Source organism: Gracilinanus agilis, chromosome 1 (genome assembly GCF_016433145.1).
Source record: "Gracilinanus agilis isolate LMUSP501 chromosome 1, AgileGrace, whole genome shotgun sequence".
In the NCBI taxonomy this organism is placed as follows: domain Eukaryota; kingdom Metazoa; phylum Chordata; class Mammalia; order Didelphimorphia; family Didelphidae; genus Gracilinanus; species Gracilinanus agilis.
In genome coordinates, this window is record NC_058130.1 from 754,596,477 (window position 1) to 754,621,162 (window position 24,686).

General features: G+C 46.0%; 1 protein-coding gene across 1 annotated transcript in view; it reads left to right on the top strand.

Moving 5' to 3' along the window:
• CAMKK2 (calcium/calmodulin dependent protein kinase kinase 2) overlaps nucleotides 1–24,686 on the top strand; it is an 84,101-nt gene that overhangs the window by 45,345 nt on the left and 14,070 nt on the right. Inside the window, exons 2-12 of the mRNA XM_044685414.1 lie at nucleotides 910–963; nucleotides 3,188–3,239; nucleotides 5,112–5,245; nucleotides 7,619–7,655; nucleotides 15,130–15,151; nucleotides 15,267–15,355; nucleotides 16,933–17,132; nucleotides 18,724–18,777; nucleotides 19,743–19,816; nucleotides 20,801–20,888; nucleotides 22,099–22,227. Of these exons, the coding sequence (XP_044541349.1) occupies nucleotides 910–963; nucleotides 3,188–3,239; nucleotides 5,112–5,245; nucleotides 7,619–7,655; nucleotides 15,130–15,151; nucleotides 15,267–15,355; nucleotides 16,933–17,132; nucleotides 18,724–18,777; nucleotides 19,743–19,816; nucleotides 20,801–20,888; nucleotides 22,099–22,227 (933 nt within the window). The remainder of the gene's footprint in view (nucleotides 1–909; nucleotides 964–3,187; nucleotides 3,240–5,111; nucleotides 5,246–7,618; nucleotides 7,656–15,129; nucleotides 15,152–15,266; nucleotides 15,356–16,932; nucleotides 17,133–18,723; nucleotides 18,778–19,742; nucleotides 19,817–20,800; nucleotides 20,889–22,098; nucleotides 22,228–24,686) is intronic.

Genomic DNA, 24,686 nt, shown 5'->3' on the forward strand with positions numbered 1-24,686 from the left:
CTTCCTTCCTTCCTTCCTTCCTTCCTTCCTTCCTTCCTTCCTTCCTTCCTTCCTTCCTTCCTTCCTTCTTCCTTCCCTCCCCCCCTCCCTCCCTCCCTAAGGCACAGAACTTACATGACTTGGCTAGGGTAACCTAGCTAGTATAGTTTGAGATTGGATTTGAATTCAGATCTTCCTGACTCCCAAGTCCTGATTGCTGTATATGTCACATGCCTTCCTGGTAACTGCAGCATCACATCCCATTAGAAGGACTGCTCATTATTTCACACGAAGGGAGCCAGATCAGATCTGTTTTTATTGCCTTTAGTGAGTAGTCCAATGTTTGTTTATGGCTTTATACATGGTTCTGGGGTTGTTGCAGAAAGAAATGAGAGGGAGAAAAGACACACATAGGAAAGAATAACATTCTGGGCTGTGGGGCAGCTGGGTGGCTCGGTGGATGAAGAGCCAGGCCTAGAGACAGGAGGTCCTGGGTTCAAATCTGGCCTCAGACACTTCCCAGCTGTGTGACCCTGGGCAAGTCACTTGACCCCCATTGCCTAGCCCTTATCAGGCTTCTGCCTTGGAGCCAATACACAGTACTGACTCCAAATTGGAAGGTGAGGTTTTAAAAAACAAACAAACATCCTGGGCTGTGTGTGATTAAGACTGAGCTGAGAGCTAGGCCCGGCCACCTGCGAATGGTTGGGAGTGGGTAGGAGCTGCTTGGGGTTTGAGCTGGACCTTGGAGGGTGGGTGGGAGATGGGGGGTGGCAGCTGTGGCCATCACCGCTCTGAGGGTAGAACTGGGGCAGGCTGGCCAGAGGAATTCTCAGACACTATCCCTGCCCTGTGCCCCCTGCCCAGGGGATGCTGGGAGAGAGGACTCTCGTGGGGGCGAGTATCATGGACTTATTCTCCTTCATCCAGGGTTCCTACGGAGTGGTCAAGCTGGCTTACAATGAAGACGACAATACTTACTATGTGAGTACCTGGCTCTGACCTTCTGAAAGCCCGTGACAAGAATGGCTCTTCCTGCACTGGACACAGTGTCCTTGCTCTTTTCATCTAGCCCCCCTCGTTTTACAGATGAGGAAACTGAGGCCCAGGGAGATGAAGAGACTGAGGATAACATCATGGATTTAGAGTCACCCCCCTCAATTTACACATGAGGGGACTGAGGTCTCGAGATGGGGACACGATCAGACCATCATGTCCCGAGTCTTCCTCTGTCCTCCTTTTACCGTCAAGGAAATCGAGATCCACAGAGGTCGCAGCACCATCAGTTTAGAGTGGGAGGGATCCTAGAGGCCATGAGTTCAACTCGTTTTATGGATAAGGAGCCTGAGGTCCATGGAGGCCAAAGGACCATAAATTTAGAGCAGGAAGAGGCCGTAGAGGAAATGGAATTCCACCTTTCACTTTAGATGAGGAGACTGAGGTCCACAGAGGTCATCCAGCTATTAAGTGTCTCAAGGTGGTATTTGAACCCAGGTGTTCCAGGCTTCAAGTCTAGCTCTCCCACCAATGAAGCCCAGCCGCTATTTCAATGTCTCCTTCTCCTTAAATCTCTTAAATCTCCTTAAGCCTCGGCCCTGCTGAAACCCTCATTGTTTATTCACCCTTTGAACATGAGGGAGCAGATATCTGGGCTGGAGATTGTTTTCCCTTGTACAAGATTGAATGCGAAACGACTCGACGTCTCCAAGGCCTCCAGCAGACCTCGGCTTCTTAGGACCGGCGAGGCAGGAGCCCTTCCCAACTTAGCGAGGTTCCCCCCGGGACGGCGGCGACCACAGCAGCCCTTTCTTGAGACTTTCAGGCATGGGGGAGCCGCCAGGGAGCTGCTTTGGAAGACCCATTCGAGCACTCCCAGGCTGGCGTCGGGAATTCTCTTCACCAATTGCTCTAACCAGCCATCATTCCCAAAGCTTATTGGGGAGCTTAATAGGCGGCAGTATCAAAGAATGTTCAAGCTGGAGGGTTTTTCTGAGGTCATCTAAACCCAGATTTAGAGCTGGAAGGGACCTCAGAGTCTAGGGCTCTCATTTTACAGATGGAGAAACTGAGGCACTGGATAGAGCATGCCCTGAGTTAATGGGGGGGAGTTATTATTAACCAAATGTCATAGCTGGGTTTTGAGCCTGGAACCAGTGAGGACAAGTCCAACATTCTTTTCCACTGAACCTAAGCAAGGGAGACAGAGTCTTGGGTTTGCTGCTTTACTACCTATGATGTCTCTGGGACTCGGTTTCCTCCTTGGTAAAACAAAGAATTTGAAATAATAATAATAATAGCTAGCATTTATAAAGCACTTTAAGGTCTGTAAAATGCTCTATACACATTATCTATTTAATCCTCTCAACAACTCTGAGAGGTAGAAGCTCGTAATTGTCCCCCTTTTACAAATGAGGCAGCCGAGGCTGAGAGTGACTCGTCCGAGATCAAACAACTAGTAAAGATCTGAGAAAGCATTTGAACTCAGGTCTTCCTGATCCCAAGTCTAACACTCGACACAGAGCCATCCCGTTGCCCAAGAATGAGAACCTTTCAAGCTCTAAAGTGATAATAGCAATAATAATAATAATAATAATAATAATGATAATAATAATGTTGATGATAATGATAATAATGATAATGATAGTAATGATGATGATGGTAATAATAATGATAATAATAATAGCTAGCATTTTCATGTTACTACAAGATATGCAAAAAGCTTTACACGTGTGATCTCATATGGTCTTAGGAGCCATAGAATGATAGACTCCTATGATGTAACCAACCCTATGAGTTCATAAAGTGCTTTTATTCCCATTTTTACAGATGGGTAAACTGAGGCACAGTGAGAGGAAAGGGCTTTCTGAGCAGTCGCAGAGACGATAACCCTCAAAAATCCCCAAGTCCTAGCTCTTTCTCCTAGACCACACCATCTCTCAGTGGATGGATGTTTTCCAATAGTCTCACCCCAAGGCCGTCTCCCTTGGCCCCTTTATTTGACAGGAAATCCTCCCCTTTGGAGCTTCCCACCAGCCTGGAAGGATCTGTTTGAGAGTTACTCTGTAATTCTGTGCTCAGAGGAGGGCCGTGAGGCCGTGAGGGTCTAGGGAGGGCTGGGGCATAGCATGAGGATCCTGGGATAGAAGCAGAGTCCACCTCCCCTGTTGGAGTGCCCCACCAACAGTAAGCAGGGCCTTCTCTCTTCCAGGCCATGAAGGTGCTTTCCAAAAAGAAGCTGGTGCGGCAGGCGGGCTTCCCACGTGAGTGTTCGGGATGACGGATTTAAATAGTTTGGGGGAGGATGGGCAGGGCGCCCCGTGCAGGAAGATAGCAGCCGTGGCTGGAGATGGGGGCAGGGGAGGAGACTAGACGGGAGATGTTCGTGGTCAGTTTTGGCTGCCTGGTTCCTTCCTTTGGCCTCCTCTTCACCCCCTCCCTCTCCTTGGCCTTCACCTCCCGTTTCCCCTTGGCTTCAACGTTCTTCCTTGGCCAGCTGCCTTCATGGCCATTGGAACAAATTGTTCTCATCCTCCCATTCCACTGGGGGAAATCTTCACGTACTTGGGGTAGACATTCTCCTAACTCACTGCCAGTTTTGAAGTCTTTTGGTAGCCTGGTTTATTCCACCTGTCAAGAAGGTTTTACTGGGCTGTGGCCAGTATGCTGGGCATTCTGTATTTTCTTGGAGCCACAAGTGAGAGTTGGGTGGAAGGTAGACACCAAAGATGGATGAACAACCCTGAAAAGGGGTTGGCAAGCTCTTATGCCAGAGATACCAGTCCTCCCCAAATACCCTGGACATTCTTCTCTCCTTGACCTCTACACCCCTCCTTTCTTTTGGTCACCATCTCCTCCCTTTTCCTCTTGGCCTCTACATTTCTTCTTCACATTAGCCTCCATCTCCTTCCTTTTCCTCTTGGCTCCCTTCTATCCCCCTTCCTCTTGGCATCCTCCTTCCTTTTCCCCTTGGCCTCTACATTTCTCTTTTCTCTTGGCCTCTACCTACTTCTTTCTCTTATTGACTTCTCTTCCATCCTTCCTCTCCTTGGCCTCTACCTCTTCCTTTCTTCTCTTGACCTTTCCATTCCCCTTTCCTTTGGCCTCCACCCCTTCCCTTTTCTTCTTGGCTCCCCTCCATTCACTTTCCCCTTGGCCTCCACTTCCTTCTTTCTCTTCTTGGCCTCACCTCCCTATTCACCACTGGAAGTAGCGCAGAAGGGAAAAAAATTAACAATTTTGTTACCACCTCGTTCAATTTTATATCCACTTAAAAGAAACTGTAGCACATATAACAAGTTCTCTATACAGTCATCTTATTGATCCATTGTTGGTCCAATGATTATGTTTACTCATTATTATTCATAAGAAAAAGAAAATTGAAAAAACATTGAAGAAAAGGAAAGTTTCTGCTTCCCCTCCATCTCTCCAGACAACTGAGCAATACAGAGTAGATGGAAGCCCCACCAGGCTTAATGTAGCCTCAGATCACTTTGGCTTTCTTGGCCGCCATATTGAATTTGCAATCCACTAAAATTTCCAGGCTTTTTTCAGTTAAATGGTTATCTGTGTGTCCCCCTCCCACCCCATCCTTCTCTCTTGTTCTACTGTAGATGATTTTTTTAAACCCAATTTTAGTCTTTCCACTTATCCCTTTTAAATTTCAGTTTCTTAGACTTGAGCCAGTGTTCTAACCTGCCCCACATCATCCAGTGCTTCAGAAGGAAGTAGTATTGAATTTAATGTTGAGTCTTGAAGCATGGATGGGGTATCAGCAGGCCAAGATGGGAGGATGGGGATAGTATTCCATAAAGAATTGCCCAAAAAAGGCACAGGGACAGGAGAGGCTGCTAGCCATGGGTGGTAACTAGCCCGGTGGGGTTGGAATGTACCATGTATAAAGAGTAATAATGAGAAATTAGGCCCTGAAGGGCTCTTGGTGCCAGGCTGTACCTAGAATCCCACAATTAGGAGTCTGATCTCCATTGAACAGAATTGCCTGAGGGGTTTGAGCAGCGGAGAGGTCCCATTATCATGGCTCCCCATTCTCAGACTTTTTTTTTTCTGGAATGACTAACTCTTCCTCCAGCCTCAAAAGGTCCTCATGGAGTGTTGTGTTTGTTTTTCCCCATCAGGTCGCCCCCCACCCCGTGGCACCAAGCCCCCCTCGGAAGGCTGCATCCAGCCCAAAGGCCCCATCGAACAGGTCTACCAAGAGATTGCTATTCTCAAAAAATTGGACCATCCCAATGTGGTGAAGCTGGTGGAGGTGAGACGCCTGGAAAGTGGGAGGAGAAGGATGAGGGCAGAACAGCTTTGAGATCAAGCATGGAGACGGAACACAAATGAGAGCCCAGTTTAGGAGACCTGGAGATTATTGCATGGATTGTAACCCAAGGACAGAAGCTACCTGCTTCTGCTGATGAGCAAATCTAAAATGGGAAGGGACAAAACACTTTCCTTAAAAAAGTAAATTTTGGGGGCAGCTGGGTAGCTCAGTGGAGTGAGAGTCAGGCCTAGAGACAGGAGGTCCTAGGTTCAAATCCGGCCTCAGCCACTTCCCAGCTGTGTGACCCTGGGCAAGTCACTTGACCCCCATTGCCCACCCTTACCAATCTAACACCTATGAGACAATACACTATGAGAAGTACAAGGGTTTAAAAAAAAAGTAAATTTTGGGGACAGCTGGGTAGCTTAGTAGATGGAGAGCCAGGCTTAGAAATAGCGGGTCCTGGATTTAAATCTCATCTTAGAACCTTCCTAGCTGTGTGACCCCGGGCAAGTCACTTAACCCCCATTGCCCAGCCCTTATCACTCTTCTGCCTTGGAACTAATACTTAGTGCTTATTCTGTGACAGAACATAAGGGTTTAAAAAATAAATTTTTATTGCTATTTAAATATTAGCTACAATTCCCAGTGTAGCCCTCCTATCGTCCTTTCAGAGAACCATTTTCTTATGACAACGAATGAAAAAAAGTGGGAAGAAGCAGTTTAGCAAAACTAACATCTCAAAAATGTCAGCTGCTATATACAGTATTATATATCTGAGGTCCTCCACCTCTGCAAAGAAGGCTGGGGAGAAGAGGGGCAGGGGCCCAAAACACTTTGGACAACTATTAAAATCAGCCATGCAGATGGGAATTTATCTGTTCTAATAATAAACACTAGGTGGTACAGTGGAAAGAGTGCTAGGCCAGGAATCAGGAAGATCTGAGTTCAAATATGACCTCAGACACTTTCCAGCTGTGTGACCCTGTGCAAGTCACTTAACCCTATTTGCCTTAGTTTCCTCAAATGTAAAAATGAACTGGAGAAGGAAAAGGTAAACCACTCCAGTATCTTTGCCAAGAAAATTCCAAAGAGGGTCACCAAGAGTCAGATTTTTTTTTAAACCTTTATCTTTCGTCTTAGAATCCATACTGTGCATTGGTTCTAAGGGAGAAAAGTGATAAGGGATAGGCAATGTGGGTTAAGTGACCTGCCCAGGGTACCACAGCTAGGAAGTGTCTGAGGCCAGATTTGAACCCAGGACTTCCCATCTCTGGGCTTGACTCTTAATCCACTGAGCCACCCAGCTGTCCCCACAAAGAGTCAGATTTGCCTGAAATGACTCAACAACAATAATAATAAACACAGCAAATGAGATAGAGATGTTATTCTCCGGCCTTGAGAACTGGATCATGATGCATTTGTCAAGAGACAGTGTGGCCTCAGCCACTTCCCAGCTGTGTGACCCTGGGCAAGTCACTTGACCCCCATTGCCCACCCTTACCAATCTTCCACCTATGAGACAATACACCGAAGTACAAGGGTTTAAAAAAAAAAAGAGACAGTGTGGTGTAATGGATAGAGCATTGGCCTTGGAATTAGGGACTGGGTTCAAGTCCTGCTTTAAACATTTCTCTAGCTGTGTGACCTTGACTTCTGTAGGCTTCAATTCTTTAAGATGGGAGAGCCTTCAAAGGCTCTTTCCAGGTCTAAATCCATTATCAGATAATCTTGCAGAAAAGTATCAAAAGTCGTTTTCACTGGGGTCGTACTTTGCTGGCCTCTCACCAGAGAACCTCTCTATTTGGGGACAGGACTTGGGGCCAGGTGACCCCTCCAGGCCCTGCTTAGCTTCATTTTGATGCTGAAATTTGATTTCATCAGTGTAGGAAACTCCCTTTGCTGCCTCTGAGGCTTGGTAGGTAAGTCCTAGGGAGGTTTCTGGGCCACAAAGGAGTTATAAGAGACTCATCCAGAGATTGTATAGTCACTGTGTTAGTGGAGGGATCTGAACCCAGGTCTTATTGACTACAAATAGTTTTCTCCAGTCTATATCACTGTGGAACCTTGAAAATTTACAAACACAAAGAAGGAAGGTGTGTGAGAAGGAGAAAGACAGAATTTGTGGGACTTTCTGTGGTTGTTCTGGAAGTCTGAGTATGGCCCACTAGAGCTGGCCATGTTGGGCCAAGAGTGAATTTTTAGATCCCAAGCCTTGGGTGAATGCCCAAGAATTCCTCTCATCTCTGTCGTCAGTGTGGAAAGTGAGGAAAGGAGAGTGTAGTAGGCCTGCCACTAAAGCTCAGACTGACCGTATGCCCTCTCCGCTCTCTTCTCTCCTAACTTTTCCCATTTTTGTGTCTTTCTTGACAGGTCCTGGATGACCCAAATGAGGACCATCTGTACATGGGTAAGAAAGCCAGCTTTCTCTTCTGCTGGCCTCATCTTGCACCAGCCACGTCCCCAGTGGCCTTTCTCTTCTTCTTGTCACAATAACTCCTGTTGCTATAGTACTTAAAGTTTCCCTAGGCACTTTACACCCATCATCTCATGTGAGCCTTTCGACAACCTGATGTGGAGTAGGAACTATTATCATCCCCATTTTACAGATGAGCAAACAGAGACCTAGAACACTTACTTGTTCATAGTCAGACAGCTAGTGAGTGTCTGGAGCAGGATTCAAATCTAGGTCTTCCTGATTCTAGGTGAGCAGCTTGGTACAGTGACGAAGCTCTGACTCTGAGAGCAGAGGACAGGTCAGGGAGAAGGAGTGGGACCTATGGTTTCTTTGGTATAGTGAATTCCCTTTACTCATGCAGATCAGCCCCTTCTTTGCAACTTATAGGACATTTAGGGGTTCATTGACTTGTCAGGGGTCACACAAAGATGGGATTTTGGACCCAGATCCTTGTGGCTTTGAGACCAGCTTTCTCTTCATTACACCTCTCCTAGAGTCAGAGGACCTCGCTTCAGATCTTGCCTCTGACATTCCCTGTGTGACCTTGGGCAATCTGTTCCCCTCTCTGGGCCTCAATTTCCTCATCTGTAAAATAATGATCAAAAGCTAGGGCTTCGCTAGGACTTTTACAGCACTTTAAGCTTTGTAAAGCACCTTACACATAGGAGATCTCATTTGACTTTCACAACAACTTTGGTAGGTAGATGAGGTGCTATTATTACCCACTATTTTACAGATGAGGAAGCTGAGGCAGACTGCAGGTAAATGACTTGTTCAGGGTCACAGAGCTCTCTGTCTATCCACCCATCCATCCACCTATCCGCCTATCTTTGTGTCTACTTATCATCTGACTGTCTCTGTCTATATTTATCTATATCTGTATACATATTTATATGTCTGTAGTACATATATGTGCACACATATATGTATGTAAATATCTATATCTATATATCTAAATGGAGAGAGAGAGATAGCGAGCAAAAATTAAAGGTTGTACTAAATGTATAAAAATGTGGTCGCCAAAATATATTACTCAAGTCAGGATGGCTTTTTATGGTAGTTTATTTACAAAAGGAGAAAGAGTGAAAGTAAGGAAATAAGAGAGAGAATAGATATTTACTCAGCCTGGTCCAAACCAGGCAGGGCTTCAGAGGCCCCAGCAAAAGGGGGCCCAGAGATAAATTAAACAAGGATTTTAACCATGAGGCCTCCTCTAAGACAAGGGACCTCTCTGGAGGCTAGTACCTCCAGAAAAGCCAGGAAGAGGAATCAGCCTTTTCACTCACCCACGTGGTAGTTCAAAGGGAGAGATTCAAGAACAGTTTCACCAAATTTTGGTCTCAGGTCCATGAAGCAGATCTTTCACCAGCCTCCAACTTGAACTCCAACTCCAACTTGAACTCTGAACAACTCCTTTCACAGGAAGTTGGCACTGCTTTTAAAGACGCTTCTGTGTGTCACTTCCTGCGAATTCCTTCCACTTTACGCGGACCAATTGTAGCTTTAGCTTTGCTTAGGACTGCCCAGGGGGCAGTCAGTCATTTCTGATTCATCACCCACTACAGGACACTTGGGTCATGGACCTCCCATACTTAAGGATAAGTGGGGTGTATATGTTTCGGGTGATTAAATCTAAAAGTGGGCAAAGAGAGAGTTAATCCCATCTTTACACCAGTGCCTGAGGCTGTATTTGAACTCAGGACTTCCTGACTTCAAGTCTATGGGATACAGGCAAATGGCCTCTGAAGTCCCATCTAGAGCTCCATCAATGGACTTTTGAGATAGCAAAAGAAAGGCCCTGTCCTCACAGAGATTCCAGTGCAATGCGGGGGGCGGGGGGCAAGAGAGGTTAACAATCACCGTAACAATCTAGTTTTTTAAATCCTTACTTTCCATCTTAATTAATTATTAGTTAATTAATACTGTGTATTGGTTTCAAGGCAAAAGAGAAGTAAGGACTGGGCAATGTGGGTTATGAGACTTGTCCAGAGTCTCACAAATAGGAAGTGTCTGAGGTCAGATTTGAACCCAGAACTTTTCATCTCTAGTCTAGAACTGCCTAACTGCTTCTGCAAACTACTTTCTTTTTCTTTTTTCTTTTTAAACCCTTAACTTCTGTGTATTGGCTCCTTGGTGGAAGAGTGGTAAGGGTGGGCAATGGGGGTCAAATGACTTGCCCAGGGTCACACAGCTGGGAAGTGTCTGAGACCAGATTTGAACCTAGGACCTCCTGTCTCTAGACCTGACTCTCAATCCACTGAGCTACCCAGCTGCCCCTGCAAACTACTTTCACTTATTGGTGCTGACAAGAAGGAAGGAAACAAATGTTTGTTAAGTGCCTACTATGTGCCAGGCACTACATTTAAGTGCTTTATGAATATTATCTCATCTGATTCATACAACTGGACAATAGATGATATTATTATCCTCGTTTTACAGATGAGGAAACTGAGGCAGATAGTTAAATGATTTGCCCAGGGTCACACAACTAGTAAGTGGCAAAGGCTGGATTTGAATTTCTGGCCTTCCAGACTCCAAAACTAGGGCTCTCTCTACTGAACCACCTCACTGATTCTCTTGAGAGACAAAAGTCCCAGATGATTTTAAAAAAAGCACACATAGAAAAAACCACGGAAAATCTTTTCTGTTGGAACTGGGGCTGTGTTCCGGATCATGTTGCTTTTCTGCAGGCACAAGTCCATCTTTCCGGTTGTGTTTGATTTGGGCTAATATGAAAATGAACTTGTGTTTCCTGAGTTGGTGCTGAATAACAGTGGGCAGGGAGGACTCGATGTCCAGGGAGTGGAGAGAAGAGTGGGCACGAGGGAGATGGCAGCAGCCTAGGCTTTCGACACTGTGGATAATCTACACATATGGAGAGAACGCCAGATGGGACTTCAAAGCATTTGAGACTTGAATGAAAAAGTTAACCGGAATAAATGTGTGTTGAGGAGTAGTCTTCTTGGGAAACTGGCTACATAGTCCAAAGATCCTGCCCTTACCCAAGGCATCTTGGGAAACTCCTCTCTGGAAATCCCAGCATCACAGTGCTGGAAGGGACCTCAGACATCATCTAGCCTAAGATGGATGGAGGAAGTGGCCAAGTCTCCCTTCTATGACATCCTTCCCTACTGCACCTAAGGACTGGCTAGCCTCTGCTTAGAGATCTCTAGGCACAGGGCACTCAGGAGCTCCTGAAGCTGCCCAGTTCTCTTATGGACAGTTTTCATTATTAGGAAGTTTTTTTCTAATAGGCAGTTAAAGGATCCAGTGGCTAGAGAGATAGATGTAGTAAGACCTGTGTTTGAATCCTGCCTTAGACATGTACTAGTTGTATGACCTTGGGCAAGTCCCTTAACCTCTTTTGGCCTTTGTGTCTTCATTTGTAAAATGGGAATTATAATGGCACCTACCCCATAAAGTTGTTGTGAGGATCAAATGAGTTAACACATATAAAGCACTTTGCAATCTTTAATAAATTATATATATACAAGCTATTATTATTATATTATAACATCTCATCACACAATATAATATATAATGTAACATCACATAATGTAACTATAATACATAACATATCACAATATGACAATATAACAATATAATACAATAGAAAACAATATAACATACAGCACAATGTAATGTAATAAATATAATAGCAAAATATAATGTAACAATACAAAATAATATAATATAGTATACTATAATGTACTATACTTTAATGTACCATGCTATACTGTAATATACAAAATACAATACAATGTAATGTAATATAATATAATATAACATAACATAACATAACATAACATAACATAACATAACATAATATAATATAATATAATATAATATAATATAATATAATCCTCTCTCCAAATGTAGCCTACTGCTCCCGGTTCTTCCCCCTGGGGGCCAAGTCCAGTTCCCTCTTGCACATGATAGCCCTTCAAAGTCAAGGACCATAATGTTCTCTCCCTCCCCCAGCCTTCTCTTCCCTAGACTAAATAATTCTGGGTGCTTTAACTTTGCATAATCCTGTCTTCAGACTTCTCACTTTTCTCCCTACACTATCCATCTATTTTAGTGTAATTCCTAGAATGTGCCAAGAGCTGATCATGCACTCTCTCTAGGGCGGAGGAGAACAGTGTGGTCACCTCTCTCATTCTAGATATTAGACTCCCTGGTCATGCAGCCCAAGACCCCACTGGCTTCCTTGGCTCCCAGAGTTGGTTGTTGCTTCCAGTCCACTATGGCCCTCAGCTCTTTTTCACATCAGTGAATGAACAAACACAGGAACTGTGGCCCAACCACATCTTTCCCCATCTTGTACTTGTGAAGTTGATTTTATTTTTGGCAGCCCAAGTGTGAGATCTTACATTTGTCCCCATTATATTTTACTGTAGTCAGTTCCGCCCCATTCTCCTTGCCTGTCAAGATTTGTTTTTTTGAATCCTAATTCCGTCATTCGGGTGTGCTAGCCTTCCTACCCCACTTCCTGCCATCTCCTGATCTGCAGAGAGCACACCATCTGTCCCTTAATCCAGCTCATTGATAAAAATGTTGAATTATAATTATAAATCCTGAAGAGAATTAGAAATCTACAAATATGAATTATTGCTAAGTGTTTTCCTTGCCAAAAAAATCCTGTGAAGGAAATCTGTTCTATAGCGAGGCCCTGATGAGTGCAATAATGCAAATATTTATATGTTACATAGTACAGATAATAATGCAAATAATTACTTGTGTTCATTATTGAAGTAGCTACATTTCTCGGATTTGCATCACATTTTCCTCTGGTCTGGAATGAGTAACCATATTTTACATAATTATAATTTTGAATAATTTGAGTTTAAATACTTGTGACTACTTTGGGAGATTAATTATTCACTCTAATTGTGACCTCACTGTACTGACTTTACAGATGAAGAAACTGACCAGGGCATCTAAGCTAGTTAAAGATTGGAGGAGAGATTCGAACCCAGGTCTTCTTGACTCCCGGTCCAGTGCTCTATCGACTATCCCCTGTGGTGTGCATTTTCTTTAAACCCACAAGACTAAATGGCCTAATAATAACATGTCTGAGTCACATAATACGTGCACATTTCTACTCGTGTATTTATAGAAAGGAAGGATATATATCTGATAACTGATATCAGATCAAAGACAACCATAACTCTGATGAATATTCTCCATTGCATTTTTCCTGAGTTTTGAATTCCTAGCTAGGATGGTTTGACTTTCGTGTGTGTGTGTGTGTGTGTGTGTGTGTGTGTGTGTGTGTGTGTGTGTATAAATTTAAGAGAGAATATATATAATATAATATATAATTTAAGACAGAAGGTAAGGGTTAAAATTTTTTTAAAAATAAATATATATTTAATACATATTTAAATATATGAAAATATAAAAATAATTTATATATTAATCTTAGTTTATTATATAATATATAGATAATATAATATATAATCTTAATTATATATAAATCTTAAATTATTTTATATTTTATATATTTGTATTTTGAATATAAGTATATATTTTTATATTTTAATTTTAAGACAGAAGGTAAGGGTTAAAAACTTATTTTTTAACCCTTACCTTCGGTCTTAAAATCAATAGTAAGTATTGGTTCCAAGGCAGATGTGTGGTAAGGGCTAGGCCAGTGATTCCCAAAGTGGGCGCCACTGCCCCCTGGTGGGTGCTGCAATGATCCAGGGCAGTGGTGATGGCCACAGGCACATTTATCTTTCCTATTAATTGCTATTAAAATTTTAAAAAATTAATTTCCAGGGGGCTAAGTAATATTTTTTCTGGAAAGGGGGCAGTAGGCCAAAAAAGTTTGGGAACCACTGGGCTAGGCAATGACTTGTCCAGGGTCACACAGCTGAGAAGTACCTGAGATCAGATTTGGATCCAGAACTTCCAAGTCCAGTTCTCAATCCAGATTTGAACCTATGACCTCCTATCTTTAGGCCTGACTCTATCCACCAAGCCACCTCACTTCCCCAGCTTTACTTATATTGTCTTGTTCTCTGTATGTATTGTTTCTTGGATCCAACTTCCTACACTTTGTATCAGTTCCTCCAAGTCTTCTGGTGTTTCTCTGGATTCTTCATTCATCATTCCCTAATGGTGTAGTGATGTTCTCTTCCTTTCTTGGACCAAATGTGGGTCTTCCCTTGGAGACTCAGCCCTGATCCACTGGGATACCAACCACCAGTTACCACTGGCTGCCATAATGTTCTTAAATGCATAAAATAAACCCATGGGTTGATGAAGGGAATAAATTATGTTGAAATATCCAAACAGGGTCCTAGACCCCCCCACTTTAGGAACCCATCAAACCTTGCGTTTGAAAAGAACAAAATCTGAAAGCTGATGAGAGACCATTTGGGTTGGAAATGAAGAATCTAGGAAAGGATTTAGAGTTAGATCATTCACGCCAAGGCTTCTTTTAGAGGCGAGGACACCTGGGTCCAGACAGTGCCCGAGGCCACACAGAGCATGGACGCCGAGATGTTAACCCAGGTCCCCGATTCTAAACTCATTCTTTCCACATACACCCCCCTATTGGCTGTTTCAGCTCTTTGGGGCCTCAGGCTTGATCACCATAACTTAAACCTCCCTGGGTTCCTTTCTTCCCCATCCGAAGTGCCTAGAGTTGTTGAACAATTTGGGTCTCAAACTGACTGGTTTTCTATAAATGGATCCATCCACTCGCTCGTGGTCAATTTCCAGTATTCTGGCGGAGTGAAGCAGGTTCAAGGAGGGAGCTGGACCACAGTGGATTTTATGAACCACGAATGAACAATGTTGGCCAGATCTGGGATTTGCCAGCTGCTCAGACGCCAGGCTGAGGGCTCCTCTTGTCTTCTTCTCCGAAGTCCTAACTTGTGCTTTGCATCAGTTTTAAATTTAAGACTTGGAGAGTCTACACGGTATTGTGGCACACAATAGCAACCCACTGTGGGGAAAGGAGATCATGAGACTTGGTTGGAACCAGGAGATCTGGGTTTGAATCCTGCTTTTGATGCTGTCAATGGGGTACAGTCATGGACAAATTCCTTTATGTCTGAGCCTCAGTTTCCTCATCTGTAGAATGGGGTTGATTACCCATGCACGACCCACCTACCCGGGCTGTTGCTTTATGATCCTCAAAGTGCTTTGGAAATGTGGGTTTTAATATTTGCTTCCTTTCCGGAGATGCTATGACTCTCCAGGGGTTTTAACCCTCATTTTCTGAGGAATTTACTTCTTTCTCCTTCGCTTCCCCAATCCCTCCTGAGTGTAAACTTAGAGGAATTTTTTTAAAAACCTTTGGTGGAATAAAATGAACTCTAGTTGGCTGGGGCTATGGGTTGGGGCACAGAAGGGAAGACAAGACTGGAGAACGACCAGCTTCTAATTTGTCACCTTCTCTCTTTCCTTACAGTGTTTGAACTGGTCAACCAGGGGTGAGTATCCGGGCCAGGAGCTCCGCCATGTTGCCCAAGGGCTGGAGGGCCTAATTACATTTTACATGGACCTAACTAGATTTTTTTTTTTTTTTTTTTGCCAATGAACGTTTAGGCCTGTAATGGAAGTGCCAACAGTTAAGCCGCTGACGGAGGATCAGGCCCGATTCTACTTTCAAGATCTGATCAAAGGCATCGAATACTGTAAGCGGGCCTTGCCCAAGTCCGGGAGGAGAGTGGGCTCTCCAGGAGGGTGGAGCCATTTCTGGTTTTCCTGAATTTCCTTGTGGGAGTGGGGAAATTTGAACATTCTCTAAGATGGAGTCACAAACTGCCTAAAGCTCTGCTGTACATGCGGCAGATTGTTTTTGTTTTGTTTAGTCACATCTGACTTTTTGTGACCCCGATTTGGGGTTTTCTTGGCAAAGATATTGGAGTGATTTGCCATTTCCTTCTACAACTTATTTAACAGATGAGAAAACTGAGACAAACAGGGTGAAGTGACTTGCCCAGGGTCACACAGCTAGTTGGCCATTTCCTTCTCCAGCTCATTTGACAGATGAGAAAAATGAGGCAAACACAGTGAAGTGACTTGCCCAGGGTTACACAGCTAGTTTGCCATTTCTTTCATTTGTCAGATGAGAAAACTGAGGCAAACACAGTGAAGTGTCTTGCCCAGGGTCACACTAGTAAGTATCTAAGGCTGGATTTGAACTCAGTTCTTCCTGACTTCAGATCCAGTGTGCTACCTAGATGCCTCATGAAGACATGTTTAGATTTCCCAAGTCTTGCCTCTCTTATTTGGGAGCCAGGCTCAATGAAAGCAATCAACCATAAAATGTGACAGTTTTTGGAAAAGAAGGATAATTTGTGGAGTTTCGCTTCCCGTTATTGGCCGTCAGTCTTTAGTGGGAGTTAGTGCTCCCCACAGCGCAGAGAATGCTGGGTCTGGAGTCAGAAGACTCAATTTTGTGAGTTGAAATCTGGCGTCAGGCTCTTACTTGTTGTGTAGTCTTGTTTGCCTCAGTTTCCTCATCTGTCAAATGAACTGGAGAAGGAAACAAGAAACCATTCCAATATATCTCTACCAAGAAAACCCAGAATTGGACATGACTGAAATGATCAACAACAGAAAAAACTTTTATTGGGAACAGACGATGGACTTATGTCTCCCCTTTTCCTTTTTCTTTTTCTCTTTTTCTTTCTTAAACCTTTACCTCCTGTCTTATAATCAATACTATGTATTGGTCCCAAGGCAGAAGAGCAGTAAGAGCTAGGCAAAGTGACTTGCCCAGGGTCACACAGCTAGGAAGTGTCTGAGACCAGATTTAAACCCAGGACCTCCTGCCTCCAGGCCTGGCTCTTGATCCAATGAACCACCCAGCTGCCCCCGTCTCCCTCTTTCTCTCAGAGCAGGGTTGGAATTGGGGCAGTGGAGGGGGATGAGGAGAAAGCAGAAACTCTGGGAAAAATCAGGCCATGAGCTTTGCTACAAGATACCGACTTCCAGACTCCCGGCCAGCCTTGATTATCCCTGGGGGGAATTTGAAATTTTCCCTGACAGTTTTTCCCCTTCTAGAAGGTGGAAAAAGCATGCGGATTGGTCTCCGGAGGTCTGGGTTTGAGTCCAGGCTGCCATTTTCCAGCTGTGTGACTTTGGCTTCACCTTAACTCTTCCATTTGCTCGTCTGTAGAATGGGGACAGTACTGGGTCGGTTCTGGGAGTGCAGGAGCTTTTTTTACGTTATCCCGAGGCTGACGTGAACCTCCTTCCACCCCAGTGCATTACCAGAAGATCATCCACCGGGATATAAAGCCTTCCAACCTCTTGGTTGGAGAGGATGGACATATCAAGATTGCCGACTTTGGCGTGAGCAACGAATTCAAGGGAACCGATGCCCTCCTCACCAACACCGTGGGCACGCCCGCCTTCATGGCACCTGAAACGCTGTCTGAGACTCGGAAGATCTTCTCTGGGAAGGTAGGATGGGCAGGCAGTTAGGGATGGAGGCGTCCCTTTGTCTGGTACCTCGGGGAGCCTTTGTAAGGGACTTTAGAAGGAGAGAAGAGCCTTTAATTATACATTGGTTGTGTGCTTAGTGCCAGGCAAGCAGGATGATCCGGGTCCTCTAGGGATTCATAGCCTGTCAAAGGGGCATAGGGAGCATCTTGGCATGGAGGTGCCGGGAGGTGCCAGGGAGAGCTGGTTGGGGTGAGAAGAACTCACTAATCGGAGCTGGGTGACCTTTGAGCTGTGTCCAAGGCTGGGGGACGGTCTAGGGGGAGACGAGGATGATGGAGTGGGGATGGCTTGGGAAGTAGATTGAAGGCTTCCTTCTAGACAAGACAAGGCAAAAGGTCACCTGTCGGGGTAGCCAGGAGGTTCAATGAGTGGCTAGAGAGACAGACCCAGAGATGTGAAATCCTGGCTTCCAATGTGGCCTCAGACATTTCCTAGTTGTGTGACTCTGGGCAAGTCACTTAACTCTAGTTGCCAAGCCCTTACCGCTCTTCTGCCTTAGTATCCATTCTAAGACAGAAGATTTGGGTTAAAAAAAGCAAAACAAAACAAAACATAAATTCATGGGGACAGCCAGTTGGCTCAGTAGACCTGGAGTTGGGAGGACCTGGGTTCAAAAGTGACTTTAGACTACTGTGACCCTGGGCAAGTCACTTAACTTTCATTGCTTAACTCTTACCACTCTTCTGCCTTGGAACACATAAAGACAGAAGGTGAGTTTTAAAAAAAAACATCACCTATCAGACTCGGGGGATTCAGGGTAGTAGATAGTGCTAGGCGGGGAGACCTCGGATTGATGATGCTGGCTGCGTGACCCTGGGCAAGTCACTTAACTTTCATTGCTTAATTCTTACCACTCTTCTGCCTTAGAACCAATAAAGACAGAAGGTGAGAGTTTAAAAAAAAGAAAGTCACCTATCAGACTTGGGGGGCTCAGGGTAGTGGACAGAGCTAGGCAGGGAGACCCCAGATCGATGATGCTGGCTGCGTGACCCTGGGCAAGTCACTTAACTTTTCATTGCTTAATTCTTACCACTCTTCTGCCTTGGAACCAATAAAGACAGAAGGTGAGAGTTTAAAAAAAAGAAGGTCACCTATCAGACTTGGGGGGCTCAGGGTAGTGGACAGAGCTAGGCAGGGAGACCCCAGATCGATAATGCTGGCTGCATGACCCTGGGCAAGTTAAGTTACCTGTAAGAGGGAGCTCTACGTGAATGCTTGCAGTGTCCCTGCAGGGCGGTTTCAAGGCTAACAGGGGACTGTTGCTGCTACTGAGGGCTTTGCAAACTGAAGAATGCCGGTTGTTCATGTGCGATTGTACGTGTATAAGGCAGATCGAATTGCTTGCCATCTCAGGGAGGGGAAAGGCAGAGAGGGAGGGAGGAGACAATCCGGAACTCAACATTTTAGAAAATGAATATTAAAAATTGTTTTTATACGTAATTGGGAAAAAAGAAAATATTATTGAATAAAAAAAAAAGATTTCCGTTGTTTCTGCTGCTGCCCTTGTTATTATCTCCATCCCACTTGCCGGGGCATCTTCTCTTTTCAGGCTCTGGACGTCTGGGCCATGGGAGTGACCTTGTACTGCTTTGTCTTCGGCCAGGTAACTCAGTGGTCATCTTCTCCCCCCGAGTCCTACCTGGTCGGTCATAGGAGGGCGCGGGATGGTGCCCCTCTGATCATCAAGCATTCCCTCCTGTATAATCACAGAGCTGGGAAGGACCTTCGAGACCTTTTTTTTACACATGGGGAAACTGAGGCCTGGGGTCCTGAAGTGACTTTGCCTAGCATCGCACAGGTAGTAAATAAGTGAATAACCAGAATTTTAACCCATGTCTTAGGACTCAAAATCCAGCATTCATATGTTGATACTGGCCCAACTGGATAAAAACTGTGTTGAGTCTCTTATATTCAAAGGGGCACCACAGTGCCTAGGCTGGGAGTCCAAATGTAGTCTCGGACACAAGCTCTGTGATTCTGGGCAAGTTAATTGAGTTGGCTGCCTCAGTGTCCTCCTCTGTAAAATGGACTGCCTTTCAGGATTGTTGTAAGGATACAGCGAGGTCTTATAGCAAACCTTAAAGCATTATACAAATGCTAACTAGTCATCTCATCATAACTATTACTATTATTAGTATCACCATTATCCCGGGTCTACCTCAGTTTCCCCAACTAGGACACACATCCTGGCCCTCCCCAGACTAAGTGGTCAGAGGATGGTCCCTTTGACACAAGGGCTGTCTGTCCTTTCATGAATGTTCCCAGAGAGATGAATGGGAGCCAGCCAAAGCTGTGCTGGTAAATGTTTAACAACCATCTCTCTGGGAGGGAAAATGTAGGTACAGCATACTTTTAACTGCGATCTGCACCATTTCCGTTTTCTCCCTCATTTTCCCAAGTCTAGACAATCAAAGAAGCAAGCCCTGATTTGCAGCATTTGCAGTTAGTTTCCAAGGTGTAAATGCTCCCCCTGAAAATTAAACAATCGGCTCTCTGGAGCTCATACCGGTTGGCTTCAGCATACCACTGGAGCCAACTGATTCCTCCCTCTCGGACTCTTTTCTCTAGTGCCCTTTTATGGATGAACGGATCTTGTCTTTGCACAGTAAGATCAAAAGCCAGGCTCTGGAGTTCCCAGACCAGTAAGTACCACCAACCCCTCCAGAATCTATCTGAAACTTATTCCCTTTTCTTTATTCGCAGGGCCGCTGCCCTAATTCTGGCCTTCAGTGCCTCTGTTTCCCATCTCCGTGCCTTTGCACAGGCCATCTCCCTTGTTTGGAATGCCTTCCTTCCTTACCTGTAGTAACAGAGTTCCTTTCTTCCTTTAAGATGTAGTTAAGGGGGCAGCTGGGTAGCTCAGTGGATGGAGAGCCAGGCCCAGAGATGGGAGGATCTGGGTTCCAATCTGGCCTCAGACACTTCCCAGCTGGGTGACCCTGGGCAAGTCACTTCACCCCCATTGCCTATCCCTGACCACTCTTCTGCCTTGGAACTAATACACAGTATTGACTTCAAGATGGAAGGTAAGGAAGGTTTTTTTTTTTAAAAAAAGATGTAGTTAAGGCACCACTTTCTGTAGGAAGTCTTTCCTGGTCTTCCCAGTAGCTAATGCTCTCCCCACCAAACCACCTTATATTTATTCTGTTTATATTTATGTATTTATATTTCCATATTTATGTTTATTTTATATTTGCATATATAGTTATAATATATTTAATATTTACATATCTATTTATAGTTCTTTATATTTATAAATATATTTATAAACCACCTTCTCCTTATATTTATACTCTATATATTGACATTTGTGCTTGTCTCCCCTATTAGAATGTAAGCTTCTTGAGGGCAGGACTTGTTTTTTGCCTTTTTTTGTTTTTAAACCCTCACCTTCCATCTTAGAATCAATACTGTGCATTGGTTTTAAGGCAGAAGAGTGGTAAGGGCTAGACAATGGAGTGAAGGGACTTGCCCAGGGTCATGCAGCTGGGCAGTGTCTGAGGTCAGATTTGAACTCAGGACCTCCCATCTCTGGGCCTGGCTCTCCATGCACTGAGCCACACAGCCTCCCCTGTTCTTGTCTTTCTTTGGGTGGCCGGCTGACCATCTCTTCTCTCCGTCCCCAGGCCCGATATTGCCGATGATCTGAAAGACTTGATCGTACGCATGTTGGACAAGAACCCCGAGTCCAGGATCATCGTTCCTGAAATCAAGGTACTGCGGGCCAGTCCAGACACGGGCGCTGCCAGGCTTGGGGCGTGGGCACGGGCAGCAGGCACATCATGTGGCTTAATCTCTGTCCTGTGTGCTTTGACGTGTTTGGCTGACCTCCCCGGGGCACGAGCCTCTGCTTCCCCTGCCCAGCCCGGGCTCCCCGCTGCCGTCAGGGGCTGGAGCTGATCTGCCTCCTCCTCCCCTCCCATATCGGGCCCCCAGAGAATGGCGATGGCATTGTCTGGTCCCCTTCGCTGGCCCGTTCAGGATGCACCATTGTGGCTGTTGAGTTGGGTCCGGCTCTGTGGTCTCTGATCCTTGGTGAATGCCTGGAGCTGTCCGGGGTGCTTAGGGGAGCCGCCCGGGGTCCTACAGAGGAGCAGGAGGCTTTGTCCACACAGCCCCCCTCCCTCCTTGAGCTGCCTGACCGGGAAATCTGGGCTTTGTCCCTGGCCAACGAGTGGAAGCGACTTTGGAACCCCAAACTATGTTCGAAGGAGGAGGAATGTGATATTTCTTGGGAAGGCAGTCTGGGAGCAAGTCCTAAACAGGGGGAAGGTTCAGGGCTCCTGGATTCTCTTTTTCCAGCTTTGGGTCCAGTTACTGTCTTCTCCGAGCCTTGTTTGTGCCCTTCTGTGAAATGGGGAGACAACTCATAGGATCGCCCCAAGATCACAAAGGGACTTAAAAAGCCATCTTGTCCACAGCCTTCATTTTACAAATGAGGAAACTGAGGCCCTTAGAGGGGTCAAATAGGGACGAAGCTAACAAGTCAGGATTTGAACTCCCGCCCAGCTGACTCTTCACTTCAGGGCTGGGATGAGCAAACGGGGGGATTATCGGGTTGGAGGCAGGGTGGTGTTGGGAGCGGGATCCAAGGCAATAAGAATTCTCCCATGTCATCACAGCCTTAGCAGGATTTAAAGTGGTTCTCCAGAGTGGATCTGGAAACAAGTCCAAGGTGTTGGTGATTCGTGGTCCTTCCTCTTGCCCTTTCCATATTTCCTTCTGATTCTCTCTCCTCCTGCTTCCTGCCACCATCCATCTGCCTGGCCTGCCCACCCCCATGCGTGCATGTCTGCCCGGGGGGCTCTCCCCTCTCTGCCCTCCTCCGTGCATGCCCCTTCTGTCCAGCCGGCAGGTCATCGTGCTGCTTTCCGCCCTCCTGGAGGTGCTCCCCGCCCCTCACCCCTCCTGTTGTTCATTGAAGCTGCACCCCTGGGTCACAAGGCACGGGGCGGAGCCGCTGCCCACGGAGGATGAGAACTGCACCTTGGTGGAGGTGACGGAAGAGGAGGTGGAGAACTCTGTCAAACACATCCCCAGCCTGGCAACCGTGGTAAGGCGGGCAGAGCCCCCTGAGTGCAGAGACAAAGAGAGAGAGGAAGGCAGGAGCCACCGACCTCAAGAGGGCCCACCGGAGGCATTGGGGAGCAGGGAGAAGTGGGGGGTCTTAGCTTCCTGGCTAAGGACCCCTTGGAGCCCCACTTCTGTAATATTGGAGATGGGGACGCTAACAGCTGGAAACCCTGAATTCCGTGCCCAGAGGAATTGGAGATAGGGTGCGGGAGGAAGAAAATGGGTTGGCCGTTGGGTTGTGAGTTGGAGAGATTTCTGAGGGACCCATTGACCACTTAGAGCTGGGGCTGACACAGCCAAATCTCAGAATGGCCTTCACTGGAATGAGTGGACCAATATGAGGTCAGTTTTCACCATCTGAGAGAGAGAGAGCCCAGGGCTCTCACTTGTAAATATGTGATTTCCTTGCAATAGAGAAGTCCCCAGTGAAGAAACTCCCTCCGCCCATGCAGGTTAGCAGCTTTTCTGCAATTTATAGACTTAGAGGGTTAAATGACTTGCTTATGGTCACACAGCCAGCATATGCCAGAGGTGGGATTTGAACCCAGATCTCCCTGGCTTCAAGGGAACACTGTGGGCCCATGAACAACTATGCTGCCTCTCTCAAAAAAGTCTGGACAAGAGCAGCTAGGTAGCACAGGCTTGGAGTTGGGAGGACTTGGGTTCAAATCTGGTCTCAGATACTTTCTAGCTGTGTGACCCTGGGAAAGTCACTTAACCCCATTTGCCTAGCCCTTGCCCTTCTGTCTTAGAGTTGGATAGAAAATAAAGGTTTTGAAAGAAAGCCTAGATAGATCTTTCCTTCTGCCCCAGCAGACAGGACTCAATCTCCTACGATACCCGATGTCTTTATCCCTGAAATTTAGGCTTACCCCAAAGGGAGAGTCTGGAGGAGCTTGGCGCCCCCCCAAGTGCTGGGCCCAGAGATAGAAGCTGGCTCCCCGGCTAGTCGAAGAATGACTCTGACAGTACCATATGGATAAACAGGTTGTGCTCCAGCTCCCTCCCGCAGGCTCGCCAGAAGCCTGCCAATCTGCCCAGCAGATCCCTGACCTTCCCTCGTGGGGTCTCCCAGTGAGGCACCGAGGATGGCTCGTCAGACAAGGCGAGAGAAGCGATTGTGGAGTCCAAGGGCTTTAGGGTCAGCCTTGATGGGGCCACTGTACACTTCCTAAGGTCTGGAACGCTCAGCTTGGAGTCCCTTCCCTTCTCAGGAAGAGGAAGAATCCTAGACTTGCACTCGCTCAGCTCTGCCCCTGCCGGACCCCCGACCCCCCTTGCCTCCTCACACACTCACTCTGTATCTCTCTCATTCCCCCCCTCACCCCTCCTGGCCTTCGAGCCTCTCCTGAGCCTGGAATTCATGAACATCCTTCTCCTCTCTTTCTCTAGGGTCTCTGCATGTCAATCACAACTTAAAACCTACCCACGCCTCTTGACTCTTCTCTGTCTTCCCCCGAGAGTGCCTTCTCTGCACCTGGTGGGGTGGGCCTGCTCTCTCTGGCTCCCCTGAATTTATGCCATCCCTTGGGCAGTGGGTGCAACTCCAGCCTGGGGAAAGGGAGGTGTTGAGCGTGGAGTCTTTCGGACCTGATCCAAAGAGGCTCCGAATGGTGGCTCCAAATTGTCCTTGGAAAGCAGCTGGGCTTGAGCTCTCAGCCCTAGAGGCTGGAGAGGGCAGCCTTTTACCCATGTGCCTTTGAGGGTTCTTCTTCCCCCTCTCCTGGGCATTTAAGTAAAACTTGAAGATCATTGGAGAAGTTTGGGGACGTCCAGAAGGCACCAGCCCAGCTGGACATGCCCTGGGATAGCTCAGGGAGGAGGGGACAGGGGCAGTACTGGGCTATAAGAAAACTTGAGGGAACTGGGGGTGTTTAGCTCAGGGAAGAAGACTTTTAATGGGGGAGAAGTGGAGCATATGACCTCAACTTTTAGATACTGAAAGGGCTGCCCCTTGGGAGAAGAAGAAGAAGAAATTTTCCTTCTTGACCCCAGAGAGTAGATCTGGGAACTATGGAGGAAGGTTACAGAGATGCAGATTTAAGTTTGATGGCAAGAAAAACTTTCTAGCAGTTTATTTATTAAAAAAATAAATAAAATGGATTATACCCAGGAGTTAGTGGGAGCTTGGAGGCACAGTGGTTAGAACATTGGCCTTAAAGTCAGGAAGACCTGAGTTCAAATTCTTCTTCAACTACTAGCCATGTGACCCTGAGGACAAGTCATTTAACCTCTATCTGCCTCAGTTTCCTCATCTATAGAATGAGGATAAGAACAATACTTAACTCCTAACGCTGTTTTGAGATAGCACGTAAATCACTTTGCAAACCTTAAATGACTATTTAATCGTGCTTTCCCCCTCATAGGAAGTTCATAGGCTCTTAGCTCTCAAGCTAGAAGGACTCTAGCCAAACCTCCCATTTTATAGTCAGGGAAACT